The sequence below is a fragment of the Athalia rosae genome, chromosome 7 (assembly GCF_917208135.1).
Source record: "Athalia rosae chromosome 7, iyAthRosa1.1, whole genome shotgun sequence".
Taxonomy (NCBI): domain Eukaryota; kingdom Metazoa; phylum Arthropoda; class Insecta; order Hymenoptera; family Athaliidae; genus Athalia; species Athalia rosae.
In genome coordinates, this window is record NC_064032.1 from 15,673,742 (window position 1) to 15,694,501 (window position 20,760).

Sequence of the window (20,760 nt, forward strand, 5' to 3'; positions counted from 1 at the left end):
GTTTCCCATTTTTGTTTTCCTCGAAACCCAAGATCGTGTGGACTTTATTGCCCGTTTTCTTTGTAGTATAAATATTTTTCTTAACCTTGTGCTCTTTCGCCTCTTTCCAAAGGGATAAAGGTCGAAACTTGAGACAGTTTTGATTTGGCGATTAGTACAAAGGGTTGTAATTTTTTTTGGGGGAAAACAAGATGTTGCAGCTTATCAACTTGCCAGAGGTTGTTCTAGAAACTATATTATCTAACCTTAGTTACGATGAAATAGCTAGAAACAGAACCGTAAGTTGATTTAATTCTAATTAGGCACATGCTGTCTTTGCACTTAATCTCCATCAGATGATTAATAGTGACTCTACATTGTGGTACCTGTTTTACTAAGGTTTGCAAACAGTTCGATCGAACCTGCAAGAAACTCCTCAACCGTGGATTCAATCTGATGGAAAAGTATCATGCCCAATGTCTAAGAGCTGTCAAAAGCCAGCTTCCGCGAAGAGAATCGGAACGCCGGAGTCACCCACTAGCTCGTCATTGCGATATACTGACTGCGATTGAAACAAGAATCTCAATGCTATCTATGACCTTCATAAAATATGTAGACTTGAACCTATGTTGCTTCATACCCGGCAAAGTGAGTATTCGATTCCTTTCAGATATTCGCGATAAATCACCGCTATCTTTGATTTTTATAAAAAAAATAGGTGATCGATGAGATATTTAGAGTTCTTCGGTTAATACGTGATTCTAAAACACCTCCGAGGGCCCATGAAATCCTTCAGGAATTACGAGACATCAGTAGCATGGCTATGGAACACTTTGATGAAAAAATCTTACCTAAACTCAGAAACAGTATTTGTACCTCAGTCGTGAGCCACGTCGGAGCTTATGATTTGCCAAATGCTAGCTTGATGATATCCCATCACACAAACAGTGGAAACGTGACGTTGGCACATAGTTTCAGTTCGGAAAAGTTGAACCAAACATTCAAGAAAATTCACTGTCGAACGAGAAAGAATCAAGTATTGGTGCTTTCTGTAAGGGGAAAGATAAACAAACTTAAGCTTCGAATGAAAAGACAGGGTTTCCAAATGAGAACACAAAGCCTAAAAATTCAAGAACAAGGAAAACAGCTTCACGATCAAATCGTGCAGATAGCTGAGATGAAAAAGCACCTAGAAGAATGGGAGCAGAAAATAGGAGATCTGAAAGCCGAACTTAGCCGGTCTAGAGAGGAAAATACAAAACCCGACGCAATTGAAACCCACAAACTTCAACATATCGACCTACTGAAATCTCGAGAGTCAGACAGAGGACAAAGTAAAGATCTTCAAGCTAAAAAGCGTAAGCTAATCGTTGAACGTAAGATTCCAAGTAGTGCAAAGGATGTTCAGTTTAGAAAGTTTTTATCAGATCTCCTGAACTCCGGGCGCTCAGAGGAAGATGGTCCGTCATCATCTCACTAAGTTCATTAATTATAAACGCAATCATTAGAATACCACAGAAATTTTCAAACCATTTTTGCAAATCATTGCTTTGGCTAATTATTTGCTCACTCATCTCCAATTAACAAAACAAATATTCGAAACGAGACTGATTATTATTTTGTTTACAGTTTTCGTTTTCCTGTGAGATGTTGGACAATACGTAATTATTATACTAGATGCCATTTCAGAATGTCGCGACTAATTCTAGATTCCCACTACTGTGACCATTTTCCCGTTACTCTCTTGTTAATGAAGATGGTCTTGGACGAAATAGAATTCATTTGATAACAAGATTAGTGTTAATACCAGGTAGCTGAGCATATTTTGATAAACATTGAAACATCAACAAGACCCAAGCGACGGAATTGTAGCTAAATTTTAAGGAAACGAATGGCAGCTTACATTAGGACCCAACAAACCACTAAATAAGTTATATAGTGATATTATATGAAAAATATTGTATAGACTGTCCAAGAAACTACTAATCTTAGTTCACATAAAGCGAAATAATTAGGATCCACACATGATTATTTATACTTGCTATTTTGATTGATAATAAACTATATCACCTAAGAAAATATACGAATAAAATACCTACGAAATGGTTTCTGAAGAAGGAATTCTTTTCAGTTCAAGTTCTCAGTGTCTTCATTGTCACTTCTTGCCAGGATGTTGGATATCGCGTCAGATTCTATGGCAATAATTAAGAACCGATAATAAATTGTTCAAGATAGAATTAGGGTTGTGGATCAGCTTGGCAAGCCAAAGAAAAAAATAAGTAGCATAAGTATCTGGTGAATAATATCCGCAGTCAGTATTGATATGAAATTAGTAAAATGTAGTAATATAATTTATTCTCTTGAAAATAACTCACCACTTGAATGCGAGGAGCCGGAAGATTCAGAGGCTGACGATCTTACTGAAACTGATGTCAAATGAATAAGAATCACATGAAAGAACATGGAGTTTGTGAGGTGAATTCACTTGATATAAATCGTGGCGAATTTTCAATAAGGGCTTCCACTTTCTCAATAATATCTTCAAAAATTTCTCCAGCGACTCTTTCGCTGTCTAATTGATTTTTGTTATGTGAATGAAACAAAATGAGTAGCAGAGTTTTTTGACTCAAAAATTGAAAAGAAACTTACCTGGATGTACAGAGCGACAGATAATATCCTCCAATATCTCTCTGGTTAGAGTTTCCGTCCAGCTAACACATTCACCGGTAATTTGTTGTCCCATTCGATCGACGCTTGTCTCACTTTCTGTTCCCTAGATATCAATAAAAATTTGTATAAAAGAAAAAGTACATCACAGCCCACTGTCTGTTTACCCTACTCTATTCAAAAATACATGGAAAACTGGTTCAAGCCAGACTCCTCACTTCGATTCTACGATAGTGAACTGGTTTCTCTTCTTTTTCACTTTGCTCTGTCAATTCATACTCCGATTGCAGTTCAACATAACTTCTTTCAATAGGTGGTAACTCTAACATATGATGATAAATAGCATCATGCGCACTCCTCAGGTAAGTCGATTGACGCTCTCGCATTTTCTTTCTCACAATTTGTTTTTCGACATCGGGAAGAACAAAGTTATAAATCATATTTGAAACCATTTCCTCCTCGACCAGATCACGAGCACTGTAAAGGACGTATTGAAGATAAGTGTAAGTGTAGATGTGAACTGGAATTCTCGACGTACTTTTCATCTATAGAACAAGAGGCCTTGTCCATTTTGTCCACTGTATCAAGTATGAACTCCCAAGCTTGAGCATCCGAAGCCCACTCAATGCCTTCCTTTATTATATCCTCTAAATAGAGCTCGACCGAATCCTGATTAACTTTAACGATTTGTCTAAACATTTCATCAAGCTCTCTGCGACGTTGTTCTTCCAATTGTCTTCTACCAGCCTCCTCTGCCTGTCTTTTGGCTCTTTCTCTTTCCGCGAGTAGTGCAAAAGCATGCGCTTTCCTCTCATCCGTCAGTCGAACGAGCTCCTTCAAAAATATCAAAGCTTTACCAAAGGTACGCACTGCAGGGGGGTTCGTCTTACCTTGCTAAGGAAATCCAACATCCCAGCCAGTGTCTTGCCCTCCAGTATATTCAATAATTCATTCAAACGATCTTCCTGTAACATTCTATGATTTTGATCCCGCTGGAGCTTGATCACATGCTTTTTCTGGGCCTGCCTTAGAATTTTTGTGTCCAGTTGAAGATAATGCGTAGATTGAAGCTCTTCGATTAATTCCCTGCACCTGTCGCGTCCCTCGAACATCTGATAAAATTAAACCAGATGGAATCCGTGCTTGGTTTCCTAAAAACCAATAGAAACCTACCACACACTGAATAGCCCTTCCTGTCACTAATTTTTGAATGAATATAGCCGCTTGGTCGGCTTTGGAATTAACATTTTGTGTTCCAGAAACTATCGGCGTAACAGGCATAGGAGGAAATTTGTATCTCTTTTGCATGAAGCTGATCTTCTTCTCTGCCTTATGATCTATTCTTATTGATCTTAACTCCGCGTGGAGGTTTCTCAATTTTTCTTCGTTCCATCTAGTCACTCTTGGGCATAGTTCAGACACTTTTGGCTTAGGCTTTACTGCCTTCAGTTCTGCATAAGTGGGGAGTGCAAGGCGTGCATCTCCTTTGTCTAAATCTGTGATAAAATCATCCATATTTGATGAATTAATAATTTGGATCTTTATTTTTCTTGATTAGGACAAAAAATAGATCTAAAGAATAACAACGAACCAGGAACATTCTTGTCATTCAGTATTCGCTTGTTGATAATCTCATGATAATTTTTGGCACTTTGCTTTGAAACAGATTCGCCAAGACCCCTGGCAGCATCACATTTTTTGGTCCATTTGTCTTCACTGACGCGATGTTTTGCTGTTAATTTTCTTAACTCACGGCCGAGTCTCTGCCTGATCTTTCGTACGTTGTTATCTCGTCGTTTATCAAGAAAATCTTCTAGTCTCTCATAACGATCAGCAACTTTTTTCGCATAAGCATCGTCCTTCACCTTTGTATGTTTCTCCATCAATTGCATACGCATATCCATGATGAATTGAATCTCCTTAAAGATTAAAACAAAATTGAGAATTTTGTACAAAATTATTCAAAAGTTTGATTCACACTTACTCACTGATTCACGAAACGCCCAATCGTTTATTTCTAGAGCTTCTATTATGGCAGTTCTTTTTTTGATATTAGCCTCACAATTCATCGGAGGTAGGATTGCCTCCCATGCTCTCTTCATTCTCATTCTATTAATTATTTCCACTTCGTGCATTCCTGCAGGCAATCCATATCCCCACGTCATGTGAGCAATTGTCAGTACCTCAGGGCTCTCTCCTTGAGGATGTAAAGAAACATTTAAATCACAAAGCCAACTTGTTCCTTTGATAATTAATGTAATTATTTATCTTTACCCGGTTGCACTCTGCAAGGTGGGGTCCAAGGAGAAGTCTGCGCCTCACTTTCTCTGTAGTCTGTTTGAGTTTGTTTGGTTTCCAATCTATATGGCAGACCACAACATCTTACCTCTGCCTCCTCCATTGCTTTTTCCAAGCCATTGTAATCAGGATCACCGTGTAAGCGCATAACAGGGACAGGAGGTTTTAGGAATGGCATGATGGCCCGTCGGAAAAATAAATGTCTGTGTTGTCCGTTGACATCAATAGGTTCAGATGCCCCTAAATTTTCTCTGCAAATAAATTGATTAACTCGACGAGCTAACGTTTGAAAAATAGATTCTCCCCTTTTAAACTTGCCCAAACTGCGATGAATAATTCCTTTTTAATGGGCAGGAGGGTTCGATTTGGGTCTTTAGTATGAACTTTGAGCATCTCAATCGATTGCTTGATAGGAGTGGAAAATTTGCACAATTCCTCTATGTTGGGATAATAAAAACTCATGATTAGAAGCAGCTGGCAATTTTTATAAGCCGACAAAAGTCAACTCACAAATAAACAAGAACGTTTCCCAGTTTTTAACTGGTCTTTAGGATGATATACCGTATATACCGGATCTATGGAGTTACATGTATGTAAAATACAGAAGCCAAACTGTGGAATTGCAGAAACTATCTTCTGATGAAACTTTATCATTTAACTCACCATACAGATTTCTCTGTGCAGGCATTGTAGTTCATTAACTCAAGATATTTTGGGATGCTCAATAAAATGTAAAGGATTCTGATGAATCTGACAGATGACAGCTAGAGGTTCTCAAAAACTAATAAACGGTACCATGGCAACAGGAGACAGTAGTGGTTGATAGCCAAGGAAAAATCAAGAATGATTCCTCTCACATACATGTATGTATAAAAAAAATCCTAGTAGTAAAATAAGTTCGATAGTAACGTGGACCTGATCTGAAACAATAACAGATACAACTCACATATCCACTAGCTTACCTCACAGACCACCACATGACCTATCAGATAAGAGACGAAATACCACACTGATAGGTATTCGGGAGAACCTTGTCCACAGCTTCGAAGTGGTTCTTGAAAGACTTCTGACTGAAGAAGTAACGTTAAGGAAGGCCCAGATTTATGTATAGTGAGTATATAAAATTTAATTTTTCTCCAGTTCAAATCTATTTCACATGTTTTTTATAATTTTTGATAATATGTTGGAGAAAGAATTCATCAAGGTAAGGTGGGGTAAAATTCTTTACAATTTCAATATGATAATCCCACTCATTATGTACGCCAAATTATTTTACACGTTTGTTACATGTATAATTAATAATCAATGATTTCATAAAAATTTTGAGTTCTGAACAAACAGAAGAATTAGATGACAAACATTCAACGAATAGTTTCGCACAATTTCTTACCTGATTTTCATCTGTACAAATAAATTCGATTTCAAGTCGCTGGTTTTTGTAGTGGTTTAAAATACCCATTCGCTAATGGGCCTAACTGCGCTGGCCAGCATTGCTGCGAAGATATGCTTCTACAAACTTGACCTTGAAGCATATCCTCAGGACAAACGCATTCCAATTTCATTCTGTAAACTGTCATTTGACCAAGGGGTATTCTTATGTTTTCTCTATCTGTACTTTCTTGGAGTATTTTATAATCGACTCCTCGCTCGCCGAGGCAGTCCAATACAAGTTGTTCCCGTTGCAGTTCATTTTTTTTCTCTCGAGGTCTAGCATTCGCCAATTCTTTTTTTTTTCTGTGAATACACTCCAAGTCCTGTTGTAGAAGAATCACAGAAGCATCTGACGGAGGCAACCAAGACGTAGAAAAAACTAGATCAATTGCATTTGAAGTTTTGCCCATTGAACTCAACGAAGGTAATAATATCCCCGTGGGGGACTGCCGCTGCACGCCATCGATATTTTCGCTCTGAGACTGAGCATTTGCTGCGTCTCTCTTGAATCTACTTTTCAGATTGTCATCGTCATTTTTCTGCATCTTTAATTTACTGCTCCTCAGATAATTTCGATTCTTCATCGATTCCCGTTTAAATATCTTCTCAATATTTGCGTCCTCGTCGTTACTCTGTGTAAGTTTCGCAAATATATTCCCAGTCAACCAGGTGTTCTCAGCTTCTATGTCCTTCGTGACACTGCCCTGATAATCGACTTCAGTTTCATTAGCATCCTTTTGTGCCTTACCGACGTCCACCCGTAATTCTGAATGCTCGCTAGAATTCCTCGCGTAATTCACTTCCGCAAATGACTCATTCAAATCTGATTGTTTAGATGTGATTATTTCTTCCAAATGTAACTCCGTCTCGACAACATTATCCGCACTTTCATTGGATTGAAATTGATTTCTCTGGATATTTGGTAGCGATTGCCTTTTCGGTCTCGTGTTAACTTGAAAAAATGATCGATACTGCCCAGGGTTTTGTCGGGCTCCGATAATAATTTCTTTTTGCTCCTCTGTGTCTCCAGATTCTGCGGTACTTCTCTTCTCTTTGACACGTTCAGTGTTCAAATTCTCATCAAAATCAAAATCTGAGTCCTCCTGATGGTCCAATTCTTTTTCATTTACGGTCATTGCTCGGTTACTTGGCACCGAAGAGACGTAATTATAATTGTCAGTTTGTCCATTGGTGTAATCCATGCTAGGATCCAATTGATTTTTAACATCGTTCGTATCGTTGTTAACTATTTTAATATCGACATAACCACTTCGTTGTTCTCTGATTCCGCTGAACTTTTGGACATTAGCGTCACGGTTTTCTCCCTCATCATACAGGATATTGTAATCCTTATTCTCGTCAACCCATTTATCGGTGTCTCTCCAATCTTCGTCCGAGCCAAAATCATCCAACACATTAGTTTCGGGATTATTAATATTGTCATTGCGATCTCTGAAGCTGTCCCCAGACTTAGAATTCGGTAAGTAATCGGTTTGTTCGGAGAAAATATCGCTTCGGTTATCCTGAGGACTGCCCGGTCTACCACGTCTACCGGAATGCACTCTTAGCGAGCGTTCGGTGATCGATGAGATACCAGCCTCTTGATTAAGCCCATCATATTCGGGACGAGATTCCGAATACTCCTCCGCCTCCTTTCTAGGATCTATTGAACTATTGTACTCCAATTTTTTCCATTCTTTGGAGGTATACAACGGCAGACCAGGCGGAGCTACATGCTGACTTAGAGCCAACAATTTTGTAGATAGAGTTGAATTAAAACGTAACTTACAGAGATCTGCGCCCATTTGTGAAGACAGAGATGTTGATTTCAAAAATTGATACGAGCTTCTGTCACCTTCGTGCCCCAAACAATCTGCAGACCAATGCAAAAACCAGTCATTTCCATAGCCATCGACTGTAACGGATAATCCTGACATTTGTCGGCTCATGCTGTCCTGTAGTTCATGCTCCAGCAATGGTTTCCCAGTTTTTCCGTCCAGAATCGTAGCAACTGAATAATAATACACAGGGAATCCGGGGCCTACTTGATGTTTCACCATAAAGTCTGGAATATCGTCGTCGTTGTAATATCCGGGTATAGGACTACTTATTATTTCAGATTTTGGTACACTATATTTCCAAAGTCGTTTGAAAGAACGACCGTCGTAAGCGACTACAACAGAGTTGAAGATTGCTGCAATGATATCTTCTGTACCATCTTCCGTTATATCAGCTAGCACTGGCTGCGAGAGAATACCCTTATTCATATCGCGATACAGCTCTCGAAGTTTCTGAAATCGTGACAAGTATATAAATGGTAAATTTCGAATATATAAGGCCGATTATGTGTTATCAGTCGAAAAAAAACTTACCAGTTGTCCGTACAGAAGATCGTGATATGGGATAACATATAATCCTCCCAACTGTTCATGGCTACCTGTAGATACTATGAATATTTTCTCACCGTCCGGATGCACCAGAGTTTGCGGAGCGAGGTACAGCTGCTCATCGTTACTCATGGGTATTCTGCGTGCAACGTTCCCAGTTTTTCCGGATATTACGACAATCTCACTGGTTCTTCTATTTCCAATTTGCATTGTGTGCGCAGCCACTATGTCCCCGATCTCATCCCCATCCACATCTGATATAAAGTTTGCGTCATAGACATCAAGAATTCTTTCTCGTCCTGGCTTTTCAGGATCTTGTAAAGGTAAACTCCATATCGTGGAGCCATCTTTGCCATTCACCGCCCGCATTGTTCCCCCCCTGCCACCTGCTATGCAATCTTTTATCTCATCAGCGTTGAGGTCAAAGACACAATCCAGAGAAAAAATAACGTGCCAAGTCCAGTGTGTCCAAATTGTTTCTCCCGTGGAGCCATCGAGAGCTAATACTCCACCAAGACATGGGGTTTGACCTCCGAAGTACACATTACATACGTACTGAGGCGTTTCAACGTCATCGAGTCCTGGAAATTATTATTACAAAGAAAAATTGTTGAAAATTGCCACTTGTTGGTACAAGTGATAAATTAGGACTGTAAAGATTGTTAAAGAATGGTTGTACTCACAAGTAAAGAAACAGAACCAAAGACATGAAAACAGAAGAGGCAAAATTAGAATCTGTAATACAAAATACAAAAGAAAAAATTAAACCTAAATGTAAGAAAAATAATAATTGAGCTAGTTGATCAATTTTTCAAACCTGTGCTGAATCCAATAATGATGTCGTCAATTTTATCACCGTTAACGTCTACACTCCTCAGGGGTGCTTCAGAAGTTAGTTTAGGTAAAGATCTGGTCCATACCGTAGTGACAGTGAGAGAGGTACAAGCGGCAATTTCCATTTTAGGTATTTGTTCCTCGATGTTTTGCGTGAGCCAGTTTTTAAAAAAAGTCAATGGTATGGGAAATACGTTGACTGCGAATATCACAAGGACTATCAAACCCAGGAGAACAAGGAGAGCTATACTTCCGTAGCAGCACGGAGCTAGGAGTGCTTTACAAGTCAGCCTTCTCTTAGCCGCGGATCTTGACATTTTGCATTTTCTACGTGGAGCCATAAGGGGTCTCTTAACACCTCCTTCGTCGTCTATTTTTAAACCACCGTTTCTACCATCTCTGATAAAAACTTCGTCGTCAACATCACTCAGATCTTCGTCGTCAAAACTATCCCTGACTGTTAGTCGGGGTAGAGTTGGGTAGACTGGTGACATTCTGTAAATAAATAAAGAGCTTTTGTTCTATATCTTCTTGGATGTGGTAGAGGATGTCAGTGTCTAAAGTAGATAAGCATTTTTAGTAACCTTGATTTGATATTGTGACTTGGTTGAATTCTGGCAAAATATGGTTTATCTTTTTACTATCGTAAATGAAGGACAACCTCGTCGATCGCACTTGACAGATGGTGGACGGACAGCGCTTTATCGGTGTAATGAGATTGCTACCAAACTCGCCATTACAGCCGTGACAACGCGACGGCGCGTATTACTGCTGCTGATTTTTCAGCACTTTTTCAAAATGATAAATCACTTCAATTACTTGAATACAGCATGGTTGGATTCATGACAAATAGCGATGAAGGCGAAGTGGGCGATTTGCAGTTCAACAAGCAAATGGCGACACCCGATTCGAAATATTTTTCCGAATCCGCAGTCAAGGCCATAGGTTAAATCTGGTTGAATCATTGTTTGGAGCTGTAAAAATTTGACAATAAAGATTATCAAAATCCACTCGGACGCTTCGGCAATAAATGTAGAATAAAATTTGCTACCTACGTGTACTCCAGATTCCAAGATTAGCCGACATTGCGTCTAAGTCCAGTTTGCCTTGAATGTTGAAGGTCTTGTACCCAAGAGTTTCATTTCCACCTTGCCCCTTTTTCGATAACCTGAAAGCCTGATTTTTTGATTATCATATTTAGTACACAATCCCAGATTTATTCCTAATTATTTTTATAATTTTTTTGGTTTATTTAAAATATTTTTCAATTTTGCCACCCCGCCTCTGAAGGGTCACGTGACTCCACTCGCCGATACAGCTAGCGCATGTGGCGGAATTTTCGTGAACTAAAATCCCAAGTTTCTTGCCCCTTGACGTCAGGCAATGTAATGCGTGAACGAGATGTATTTGGTGTCAATACTTTTGCGGCTTTGCGCGGAGAAATGACAAAACTATTTCCCTCCAGGTACCATGTGCTCTGAGGTCTCAATTTACTTATATTTTCCTTAAAATTCCTTTTCTCCCCAAAGTTATCACAAATTTAAAGCCTCTTGAAGTCGATGGTTCTGTAGAATGGTTCTTCCTACTGTGTAAGACATTTGAATGGATAATAAATGTGGATAAGGAGATAAGGTACTAGACGAACACATAAATTTAGCCAAAAATCGTTTGCCATTATTGAAAATTAAACTTTATGAGGACAATGGCAGTGCTCTTGTATCAATAACAATTTGCTTCGTTTCTCTTATCAAATATTTTTTACATTCAGTAAACTGTATCAAAGAAATAACGAACATAATATCAAATAGTATTATGCGTAACCGTTTCGGTATGTAGACTATCAGGTATTCCTACGTGGACAAACCGTTATGCGCTATGTACGTATGTATACATATATACATACACTTAAGTATAGAAATAATGTTTAACGAAAATAATACGTCGGCAACTCTTTGACGTTTCGAAGAAATAAATCCGAGTACATTTACAAGGGTGTGAAAAACTTAGTAGTTGGTTATAGCTCTCCACGACATGATGGACAATTACGTGGAGGAATATGAGTAGTATAAATTGGAGATCAGGTCAAGCTTTTCTTCGTTCAACCAGGCACGTCTATTCTTCGTCCAGCTACTACTAGTGCCTTAAGAATTCGTCGAGTCTAGGACCGTCTCTTCCGAGAGGATCTTCCGGAAACATGACGCAGTCCCCGACAAACGTAGGCACCAACAGACGGTTCTCGATCGTATCTTGCCATTCGGGTTTTTCCATGTACAAGTCACGGTACTGATCCAGGGACACCACTATCCCCTCGCACATGGTGGCGTAGTCCAGAATGTACCTACCGGGTAGAGGAAAAGAAATTACATCATCTAAAATGCCGTACTACCCTGAGGCGAAGTTTGATTCCGTTTTTTTATAAAACGGTAGCCAATTTTTTCCATGTCAAAAATACCTGTCGTCGTACGAACTGATTCTTCTGCCCCCTATGAATCGACTAGGTGTGAAAACGACAACACCGTCCTTATAAAGTTTTTCCAGCAACGGGCGCGACCTGCACCTTTCATGATGCGGGATGAAGACTTTCACGATATGGCCACGTAGCTGAAAGAAATCTATCACCAGCTTCAACCCATCTTCTGAAAACCCCTTGTTATTGTTATACCTGGAATTCATACAGATGCCTGTTACCACTTTACACGTTGGCTGTGGTCAGTTTTTATCACTCGTCTAGGGAAAGTCTATCTCGGTACAAAGCCAATATAATTTTATCGTAACGTGTTAGATGCAAAGAAAATCGAAAATTGCACAAACATACGCTATGGCAATATTGCAGCCATCAATTACGATGTTTCGCAAACTTCCGGGTATCTTGGGGGTGGTTTCCGCGGTGTAGTAGCTGGTCATTCCATTGACTTCCAACTGCTTTGGCTGCTCGCTGGATGATCCAGGCAGCAAATTTTGGTGGGATCCATGTTTCATAGACATTGCCAAATTGGGATTGTATTGCTTTTCTTTTCTGTGACGAATCTCTCTTTCATTTTCACTCTTTGCATTCAAACAGTGCAAGGTAGTAGAGTCCTCCTTAGTGTCGATGAAGTGGGTCTGAGGATTCAATTTTTCTTTCAATTTTTTAGTACAACCGAGCGTGGCGTGCTCTGGTAAGTTTGTACGGAGATTTTCAGGTCGTGTCCAAACAACGATGACTTCATCTTGTGTTTCGACCACCTGACTCGACGATTCTGTAATGATTCTCAGGCTACAATGTTGCACAATCGTTAGACCACACTATTAGTTAACCTGGCAAAGTCTTTGAGGTACATTGATACATCTTTGCAAAGGAATAATATTTATTCTAATTTTGATAGCCAGCGGTACTTTGACAAATAGTCATTAAATAATCAATCGTTCAAAGTTTGGAGCTTTTACCTGAAGATAGCACGTTAGTCGGCACAACTGTGCAAACTCTTTTGTCGTTGCATTTGGATTTGGATGAAAATGAGTCATTCTTTTTAATTGCAGAAAAGTTGTCGACAGTTTTTATCTTTGCCTGTGCGTTACATCTGGTTGAATTATTGTTTGAAGCTGTAAAAATTTGACAATGAAGATTATCAAAATCCACTCGGACGCTTCGGCAATGAATGTGGAATAAAATTTGCTACCTACTTGTACTCCAGATTCCAAGATCAGCCGATATTGTGTTTAAGTTAGTCCAGTTCGCCTTGGATGTTGAAGGTCTTGTACCCAAGAGTTTCATTTCCACCTTGCCCCTTTTTCGATTACCCAAAGGCCTGGGACTGCAGATCTGGAATGATGCAGGTCGAACAGTCTTTCTTGGAATAATTTTTTGAACCTTCGTCGCCTCTGGTAGTTCTGAATTTTCTGCCGACACATCATCCAGCATAATTTCATGTGTGCTCCTCTCATTTTTCTCAGTTTCGCTTTCATTGTCACTCAAGACAATAACGGAGTCGTCGCAATGTCCCAACTGGTTCGTTTCAGCTGGAGCGGAGATAGGCTTGATAGGAACTTCGTCTATCGAACCCACCACCTCGTTGAGTATGATGACACTCTCGTTTAAGCTGGGGCATGATCTGTTTCTCACACTGAAAAGAATAGTCTACATCTACTCGTGCGTCGAAAAAATCTTGAACAATTTTAAATGAAACTCAGATCAATGATTTACTTAGTGGATTTCAAATGCATCAGGGTACTTTGGTAAAATGATCGTTGATGAACTCGAGGTCGTTTCGGACTAATATGTGCAGCGGGTCTAGGTTGTACCCTCTTTTTTCTGCCCTGAGATGACTTCATAGTGTTCGTTGTCTCATTTAATCCGTCAGTATGTTTGCGATGCTTTGATGGAAATAGACGCTGATTGTTTTTGTCAGATTTCTCGACAAGAAAAAACTGCCAAGAATTCCCGCAGAAATTAGACTTCGTAACAAGCTCGGCAAAGGGAAAGTACCGCTACTGGTTGGTTATGTTCCAAAATTCCATGCGATGGCGCTGGTGAAAAATAGTTTGAAAGATCGGAAAGAACTAAAAAATTGCAAAAACAAATCTCTGATATGGTGCAACTTGATGCAATTTTGAATGTATATTATTGAATGAAAGCAGGGAGCTACGGCGAAAAGCTAGAACGGTATTTCAATTTTTCTGCATGAAATAACAGAAAATTGACAATGTAACTCGATCAATCCGATACATAAATTAATTTCAATCATTGATTTCAGCGTTAACTGAACATTACTAATCTTCAGTGAACGATTCCAGTTCTGAAATACACGGGAAGGCCAAAAATTGAGAATTTTGAATCCATATTATGCCATGAAATCGGAAAGGAAAAAAGTTTACGGTCTTAAAATTTATGCGACTTTGCGACAACGATGACAAATGTTCTCTGAACGGCTTAGGCAACCGGATTCTTATAATCATGTATTTGACTTCAGGAAAAGGAAACCGTCAATTAAGTTCGGCTACGACTTGAAGCCAAGCTCCTCAAAATGGAGACCACAATTTCGAGTAGATCGATTTTCACGTAGAAATTGGGCTGAGAATGCTCCGAACAAATGCTGGAATCCGCATTTCTCTCGATGCATAGCCAAATGCTAGGACTTTCTTTTCTTGAACTGAAATGAAGAAAAAAGGACAAGAAAAAGAATATTGAAAAAAAAAAAATCAATCCAAACAATCGCGATTTTGGGTAAAGAATACAAAATTGTTTGTTTTGTTGCATTCTGATGTATCGCGTATCTACGAATCTGATGACTAAATTGACAAAATATTTCCCGTATTATGTAGTGTTGCATGTGTTGTTGAATTTTTCTTGAATAACAGAAGCTTCGAGCTGTTGCATTACATAAGGCAAAAATTGCGAATCCACGAAGATATAATTCACTAGGAAACAATTATCCGTCATTTTGTTACATATTCACAATTTTTTTTTTCTTCCTTTCTACATAAACAGTGCAGTATTCGTATATCGTATGTGTATACCTATAGCCACTGAATTTGGTAGAAACTGTTTAACAACTTTTCTTGTATTTTTTTTTTTTTTTTCATGGTCTATGAAGGAACAATTTTTCCTAAATTAATAAACTTCAAATGATGATCAATTATGTGAGAATTGTCAATTGTTGCAATTATCTCCCATTCAGATCTGTATACCTATACCATTATATCTATGCTTAATACTCCATGCTTATGCCATATATACCTACACTGTATATCTATCTTACTCTGTATCAACTTTATATTTAAAGAAGTATCCACACATAGTAGTCCGCAAAGTCTCTTGACGCGTGCGTTTCCATACTTTGCACCGACTCTTGATTTTTATGTAGCTTCTTTTTATTGCTTTCAATTTATCATTCGATTAATTTCTAATAATATATCCTTCATATCGCTCAGTTCTTTCACAAGCGTTCGCTCAATTGGATCTTTCTGAAAATAAAATTATTGGTGAGTGATCTGCATCGCGAGTATTGTTCATATTATTAATGTGACGCTTTGCAATGTAATTTAAAAATTGAGTAGATGGAAATATTGAATCACTTCATAGGCCTCAAAAGATGAATTCTCGTGTACGTTATCAGCGATTTGAGAAAGGGACGATTTTTCTACTCATTTCAACGAATAAACTCAAGAAATTTTTAGAGATAGACATTATAATTACATGGTCATATTAATTGATAAAATGAAAATATCATGACGTATAACTTTGTTGCTTGATTTCGCTTCTCAAATTCAATCTAATCAACGTTCGATTGATTATCATTATAGTACAGGTATGATTCAGCATGATTCTTACTACGTATACAACTACACGATATATCCCTCCCTGTTTTCGTTGACTGAATACACGATATATTAATTACGGTAATTCAAATAATTTAGGACGATGGAGAAGAGCGGAGATGAGAAAGAAGACACAGAAACAGAGGGAGACGCCGCAGCCGACGAAGATTTTTCGATAATTGATCAAGTAAGCCCAATAATAAAACCGGACGTCAACGTTGACAGCATGTTAGCGTACGTCGGTGATTTTGGACGGTACCAAATCCTGCTCATGGTCCTATTTAGTATGGTAAATGTATTCTCCGCATTTCACTACTTCGCCCAGACATTCATCACTATCGAACCGGAAAACTTCCGGTGCGCGATGTTAGCTGAAAATGATCACGAAAATGACGATAATTTCTATGGACTTGTTAACGCTGGGCCACCAGGAAACGAGGTAGGAAGAGAAAAAATCAAGTCGGTCAAAAATAAAGAAAATTACGCGCGGAAATCTCATGAAAATATTATTCACGATATAGACCAGACCCCAGTCTCCAGACAAATGCAAGGAGTTCAATTTAGACTTGGTGGAATTTGTGGAGAATAATAATGATACCCAGAGAAATACAATTTGGAAACTTGAAGACTGTAAAAAATTTAAATACGACAAAGATTTTGGTTACGAAAGCATCGTAACAGAGGTGAGATTATAAAACTAACTACTAGGTACAATGAATAATAATCTGGATCACTATTATTGTAGTTAGAGTGGGTCTGTAATAAATCTTGGAAAGCTGCAATCGGACAATCGATGTACTTCGTTGGATCTGTTTTTGGAACATTTCTGCTTGGTATCGCAGCTGACAGCTGGGGCAGAACGAAAGCCCTCGTAATAGCCTATCTTTTCGCCATATTCGGTAACACTATGACCATATTCTCATACGATCTGGAATTATTCGCTGTCGCAAGATTCATCGCCGGCTTGGCCACCGACACTAACTTTGTCATGATGTACATTATCGGTACGGGAATTATCTTTCTTCCCTGTACTTTCATTGACTTGAAACGAATCTCAAATTATTCACCTGGTTATTATCCGAGTTCAAATGCTTCTCTTTCGATCAATCAGTCATGGAGTACGTACGGCCTTCGATGAGAACTTTCGGGCTGAACGTTTGCATAGGAATATTTTACTGCCTCGGATGTAGCGTTGTCCCTTGGTTGGCCGTTGCCCTTCAAACGTGGAGAAGATTCTTGGTGAGTAATTTAGCTAAAAAACTTGAATCAATTGATCCGAAAAATACAATAGACCCATGAGAATACGTTAAAATTAAAAAAAAAACTTGAGATCGCGGTTTCAGTGGGGATGATTTTGACGCCCTTCTACTATTTCATCCTTCCCGAGAGCGCGTCCTGGCTTTTGACTCAGGGTAGAGTCGACGAAGCATTGAAGGGCTTTCAAAGAATCGCTAAAATCAATGGCAAGACAATCCCAGATGAAGTCATAGCGACATTCAAAGAGGTCCATGAAAACGACGATAAACCGCCCAAGGCAGCCATCTGCGAACTTTTTAGAACGCCAAAACTTAGGAGGAAAATGTGTATTCTTATTTTCAAAACGTGAGAATCGAATCGGGGCTTTCATCCACCACACTTTGCATAGATTTATTATTTTTTCGTACCTGCTCGTAGAATGACTTTGACGCTTTGCTACGACGCGATATCAAGGAACGTAAACGTGAATGGCGCGTCGCCATTTTTAGTATTTTCGCTTGGTTCGCTGACGATCTTTCCCGCGGGTATTGTGATCCTGTTATTGCAGGATAAAATAGGAAGGAAGGCACTTTTCTTCCTAGCCGTTTTGATGTCAGCTTTTCTCACATCCAGCTGTGGATTGATGAACGCATTCGTCAAAAACACGAGTACGTTTCATGAGATTGTATGACTGAGTAGTAATTAAAAAAAAAAAATATAACTTGAAAATTTTCCTCTTTCATCCAGCGGTCCTTTCTCAACAGACGATCGTCCGATTAAGCGTAGGTCTCACAGTAACGGCGAGGCTCTGTGTAGTCGTTGCCTTCAATTCCGGATCTCAATACGCCGCTGAATTAATACCAACGGTAATCAGAGGTCGAGGGGTCGCTCTCATTCACGTTGTTGGATATGCCGCCAGTTTTATGAGCCCCCTAATATTGTACCTGGTGAGTGAGAAAGAAAAGGAATCAAGGGTTCTAGTATAGGATTAACTAGAATTAGATCAGCGTTGAAGAATCAGCTGATTGACTTGTATTTATAACCTCAAGGGAGTCAGCAATTGTTGGAATACCTTGGCAGGGGTCTCGAAAGAGTCGTTCCGCGTCAATTCTTTACAACAGCTGCGTTCGCACAATCGAAGTTCAATGCCGTACAGATCATCAAGATCTGTGTCAAGGGCATGATCACTATCATCGCTATACCATGAGCTAACAATTGTAATCGATTATTTTTTAAAATTACAGAGTAAATATTGGCTACCTCTTCCAGATCTTCTGCTCAGCACATTATGCTTCGTTTGTGCAGCGGTTACTCTTCTTCTTCCTGAAACCCTCGGCAAAACGCTTCCTGTTACCGTCAAAGACGGGGAAGAATTTGGGGAGAATGAGAGACCCTGCGATTTTGTATGCTGCGGAGCTGGAAGAGATCAAAATCGCAATTAACTAAATTGAATAGATTATGCAAAAATGAAACAACCAAAATGTAATAACGACAGCCAAAGATCTTTAACGTATGCAGGCGACAACATCTTTGCTGAACATTCCTCTACCAAAAACTTTGAAGTTGCTTCAGCGATAAATAATATTTATGCCCCGCGACAAGTCAGTCTCTGATATTTTTCATGTAAGGACTATCAATAAGTAGTGGAATTAATTTAGTTTTGTCAAGTTCTAATCAAATCAAATTCCACTCTCCATGTTTCACGGAGCGCGCACTTTTTTGCGAATGCGTAGTTCGAGAGAAGGGGGAATGACGTAGATTTTAGAATGACACGGGGGCTTGGGTAACCAGCCAGGAACGCGTCAGTCATTCAGTGTCTCGCATTCACTCGCATTCACCCGCGTTAGGTGTCACGTCGCGCGTATGTCTGCCGCGTGCCTTAGAAAAGGAAACAATTTAAATTAAAGTACACATACACACACTGTAAGATAGGAAAAACAACTATCTAAGTAATTAATGAAACATTGTTGAATGAATATACTATAGGGTATCAGAACGTGTAATTCCGATATCGTAACATTGAACGTCATCGAATATCCGAACAATTTTGATAGTGATTAAATAAATAAATAAAAATGTCGGTTGTCTACAAAACTTCTATGACGGCTATTGGGAAATACGTACCGAATAAATTACAGCCACTGTGGAATCATCCGGCTGGTGTGTTTGAAAAAAAATAAGATAACTTTTTGTTGAATATCTATTTTCGTTGTTATGCAACGAATATTGTGTGCATAGTTGATTTAATGTAAAGGTTTTTTTTTTTTGATGACGCGCGCACACAACTGTAATAACAATTCACTCAACATCAGCTCTTTTTTTTTGTCATTCGTTATTCCGTCCACAAGGAAAAATGTATTCTAATTTAGTTCAATTTTTGTTATTTTTTAGGTCCACAGACGATATTTTTTTGGGCACCAGTATTCAAGTGGGTAGGTCTCATTATACAAATTTTTATATACATGTACGTACGTACGTACGTATAAATGTGATGTAGATTATATCATTATTGAATTGCAGTGAATGCAATCAATTTTGCAATCTTGATTCCTCTACGATACTTGGCATTTTATTTTTAGCTCAACGATTGCATTCGTTGTCTTCTCCGTTCTTTTTTGGACACATGACAGTTGACGGAGAAGAATTTTATCATTTAGCGTAGACTGCATACATAATATATGAGTTGAAGCGTATAATAGTTTTAAAAAAAATAAATATCTAAACTACGTATGATAATGACATGAAAGGGTTATCTAGACGTTGGTTGACTTATTTTCATCCAACCATCCGTATGCATGTGTTTATATCATACATGTATAATATAACTTTTATTTCTTCACTTTATCTCGATTTTATTCAGATACAGTGGACCACTTGTCACTTTGAGAATTATGCAACATTCTGTCATTTATGTTGTTTTCCAGGGGTTGGTAATCGCTGGGCTTAGCGATCTGAAGAGGCCCGCCAGTGAGCTATCGATATCCCAGTCTGGTGCGTTGGGTTTAACGGGACTTATATGGACCAGATATTCTGTGGCTATAATACCAAAGAACTATGGTCTATTCAGTGTTAATTTATTCGTTGCCTGCACAGCTCTTTACCAAGTATCCAGAGCGATAAAGTGAGTCAATAAGTACATAACTCTGCCGAAGTTGTAATTCCAATTAATCCTTTGCATTAATTCAATAATTCATTTTTTGCTTCCCATTATCAGGTACCAAAGAGAGCAGGCAGCGATTGAAGCTAAGCAAACCGAAACTAAATGAATTCCTATCGACCATACTAGAAAAATTACAAATTAATGTGGGTAACATGAGTGGTATTGGTGTAGCGAAGAAAAAGGGAAAATTTAGTAACAAATACATCCACGAATAGAGAAATTTAGCGGCAGATATACGCGATACAGAATATGAAGAAGAATTTTTTGTGTTCCATCATCATTGAAAAGAAAGTTTTGCAAATTTTTGGTTTTAAAGTCCTTCGGCGATTATGTCATACCATGTTTAATGGAAATATAATGAAAAATATAACAAGCGGAAGCTGGTCTTCTGTATTTTTGAAACTATAATATTTTTGAATGTAATTTTCATAAAATAACATAAAATCCTCTCTCTGATTCTGGAAACATGTA

The 20,760-nt window shown here is 38.6% G+C and overlaps 6 protein-coding genes and 1 long non-coding RNA gene across 12 annotated transcripts; 4 read left to right on the forward strand and 3 right to left on the reverse strand.

The window, feature by feature from the left end:
• Positions 1 to 31: 31 nt before the first annotated feature.
• On the forward strand, positions 32 to 2,096 carry LOC105683316 (F-box only protein 28). The gene is made up of 3 exons (XM_012395842.3): positions 32 to 278; positions 379 to 627; positions 698 to 2,096. The coding sequence occupies exons 1-3, from the start codon at positions 192 to 194 to the stop codon at positions 1,457 to 1,459; spliced, it is 1,098 nt and encodes a 365-aa protein (XP_012251265.2). The 5' UTR covers positions 32 to 191; the 3' UTR covers positions 1,460 to 2,096.
• On the reverse strand, positions 1,765 to 5,917 carry LOC105683315 (cilia- and flagella-associated protein 91-like). The gene is made up of 11 exons (XM_012395841.3): positions 5,608 to 5,917; positions 4,921 to 5,195; positions 4,635 to 4,843; positions 4,238 to 4,565; positions 3,820 to 4,142; positions 3,537 to 3,758; positions 3,185 to 3,480; positions 2,865 to 3,123; positions 2,629 to 2,752; positions 2,355 to 2,405; positions 1,765 to 2,171 (listed from the first exon to the last, which is right to left on the reverse strand). Exons 2-11 carry the CDS (start codon positions 5,120 to 5,122, stop codon positions 2,107 to 2,109), a joined length of 2,079 nt encoding a protein of 692 aa, XP_012251264.2. The 5' UTR covers positions 5,123 to 5,195; positions 5,608 to 5,917; the 3' UTR covers positions 1,765 to 2,106.
• LOC125501762 lies at positions 5,368 to 6,043 on the forward strand. The gene is made up of 3 exons (XR_007279388.1): positions 5,368 to 5,533; positions 5,629 to 5,807; positions 5,902 to 6,043. It is a non-coding gene; the product is annotated as an uncharacterized LOC125501762 (long non-coding RNA).
• Positions 6,044 to 6,073: 30 nt separating this feature from the next.
• On the reverse strand, positions 6,074 to 10,801 carry LOC105683314. 2 transcript variants are annotated; one of them, XM_012395840.3, is made up of 5 exons: positions 10,652 to 10,801; positions 10,181 to 10,570; positions 9,580 to 10,091; positions 8,748 to 9,343; positions 6,074 to 8,666 (listed from the first exon to the last, which is right to left on the reverse strand). In XM_012395840.3, the coding sequence occupies exons 3-5, from the start codon at positions 10,088 to 10,090 to the stop codon at positions 6,366 to 6,368; spliced, it is 3,408 nt and encodes a 1,135-aa protein (XP_012251263.2). In that variant the 5' UTR covers position 10,091; positions 10,181 to 10,570; positions 10,652 to 10,801; the 3' UTR covers positions 6,074 to 6,365. The 2 variants fall into 2 exon arrangements, with proteins under 2 accessions (XP_012251263.2, XP_048514378.1); XM_048658421.1 differs by having other exon boundaries at positions 10,648 to 10,785.
• A 469-nt stretch (positions 10,802 to 11,270) lies between these two features.
• On the reverse strand, positions 11,271 to 13,947 carry LOC105683276 (endoribonuclease rege-1-like). Of its 2 annotated transcripts, none has more exons than XM_048658455.1 (6): positions 13,808 to 13,947; positions 13,260 to 13,699; positions 13,023 to 13,178; positions 12,412 to 12,835; positions 12,049 to 12,258; positions 11,271 to 11,934 (listed from the first exon to the last, which is right to left on the reverse strand). In XM_048658455.1, exons 2-6 carry the CDS (start codon positions 13,495 to 13,497, stop codon positions 11,730 to 11,732), a joined length of 1,233 nt encoding a protein of 410 aa, XP_048514412.1. In that variant the 5' UTR covers positions 13,498 to 13,699; positions 13,808 to 13,947; the 3' UTR covers positions 11,271 to 11,729. The 2 variants fall into 2 exon arrangements, with proteins under 2 accessions (XP_048514412.1, XP_012251189.2); XM_012395766.3 differs by having other exon boundaries at positions 13,780 to 13,915.
• Positions 13,948 to 15,418: 1,471 nt separating this feature from the next.
• LOC105683275 (organic cation transporter-like protein) lies at positions 15,419 to 19,067 on the forward strand. 4 transcript variants are annotated; one of them, XM_012395764.3, is made up of 9 exons: positions 15,419 to 15,557; positions 15,993 to 16,332; positions 16,415 to 16,576; positions 16,639 to 16,897; positions 17,005 to 17,132; positions 17,224 to 17,495; positions 17,568 to 17,797; positions 17,877 to 18,076; positions 18,374 to 19,067. In XM_012395764.3, exons 2-9 carry the CDS (start codon positions 15,997 to 15,999, stop codon positions 18,569 to 18,571), a joined length of 1,785 nt encoding a protein of 594 aa, XP_012251187.3. In that variant the 5' UTR covers positions 15,419 to 15,557; positions 15,993 to 15,996; the 3' UTR covers positions 18,572 to 19,067. The 4 variants fall into 4 exon arrangements, with proteins under 4 accessions (XP_012251187.3, XP_020706515.2, XP_020706514.2 ...); XM_020850856.2 differs by having other exon boundaries at positions 18,399 to 19,067; XM_020850855.2 differs by lacking the exon at positions 15,419 to 15,557 and adding an exon at positions 15,754 to 15,883.
• Positions 18,949 to 20,697, forward strand: LOC105683278 (mitochondrial pyruvate carrier 2-like). Its single transcript, XM_012395772.3, has 4 exons — positions 18,949 to 19,289; positions 19,521 to 19,561; positions 20,054 to 20,250; positions 20,344 to 20,697. The coding sequence occupies exons 1-4, from the start codon at positions 19,205 to 19,207 to the stop codon at positions 20,393 to 20,395; spliced, it is 375 nt and encodes a 124-aa protein (XP_012251195.1). The 5' UTR covers positions 18,949 to 19,204; the 3' UTR covers positions 20,396 to 20,697.
• The last annotated feature ends 63 nt before the right edge of the window (positions 20,698 to 20,760 follow it).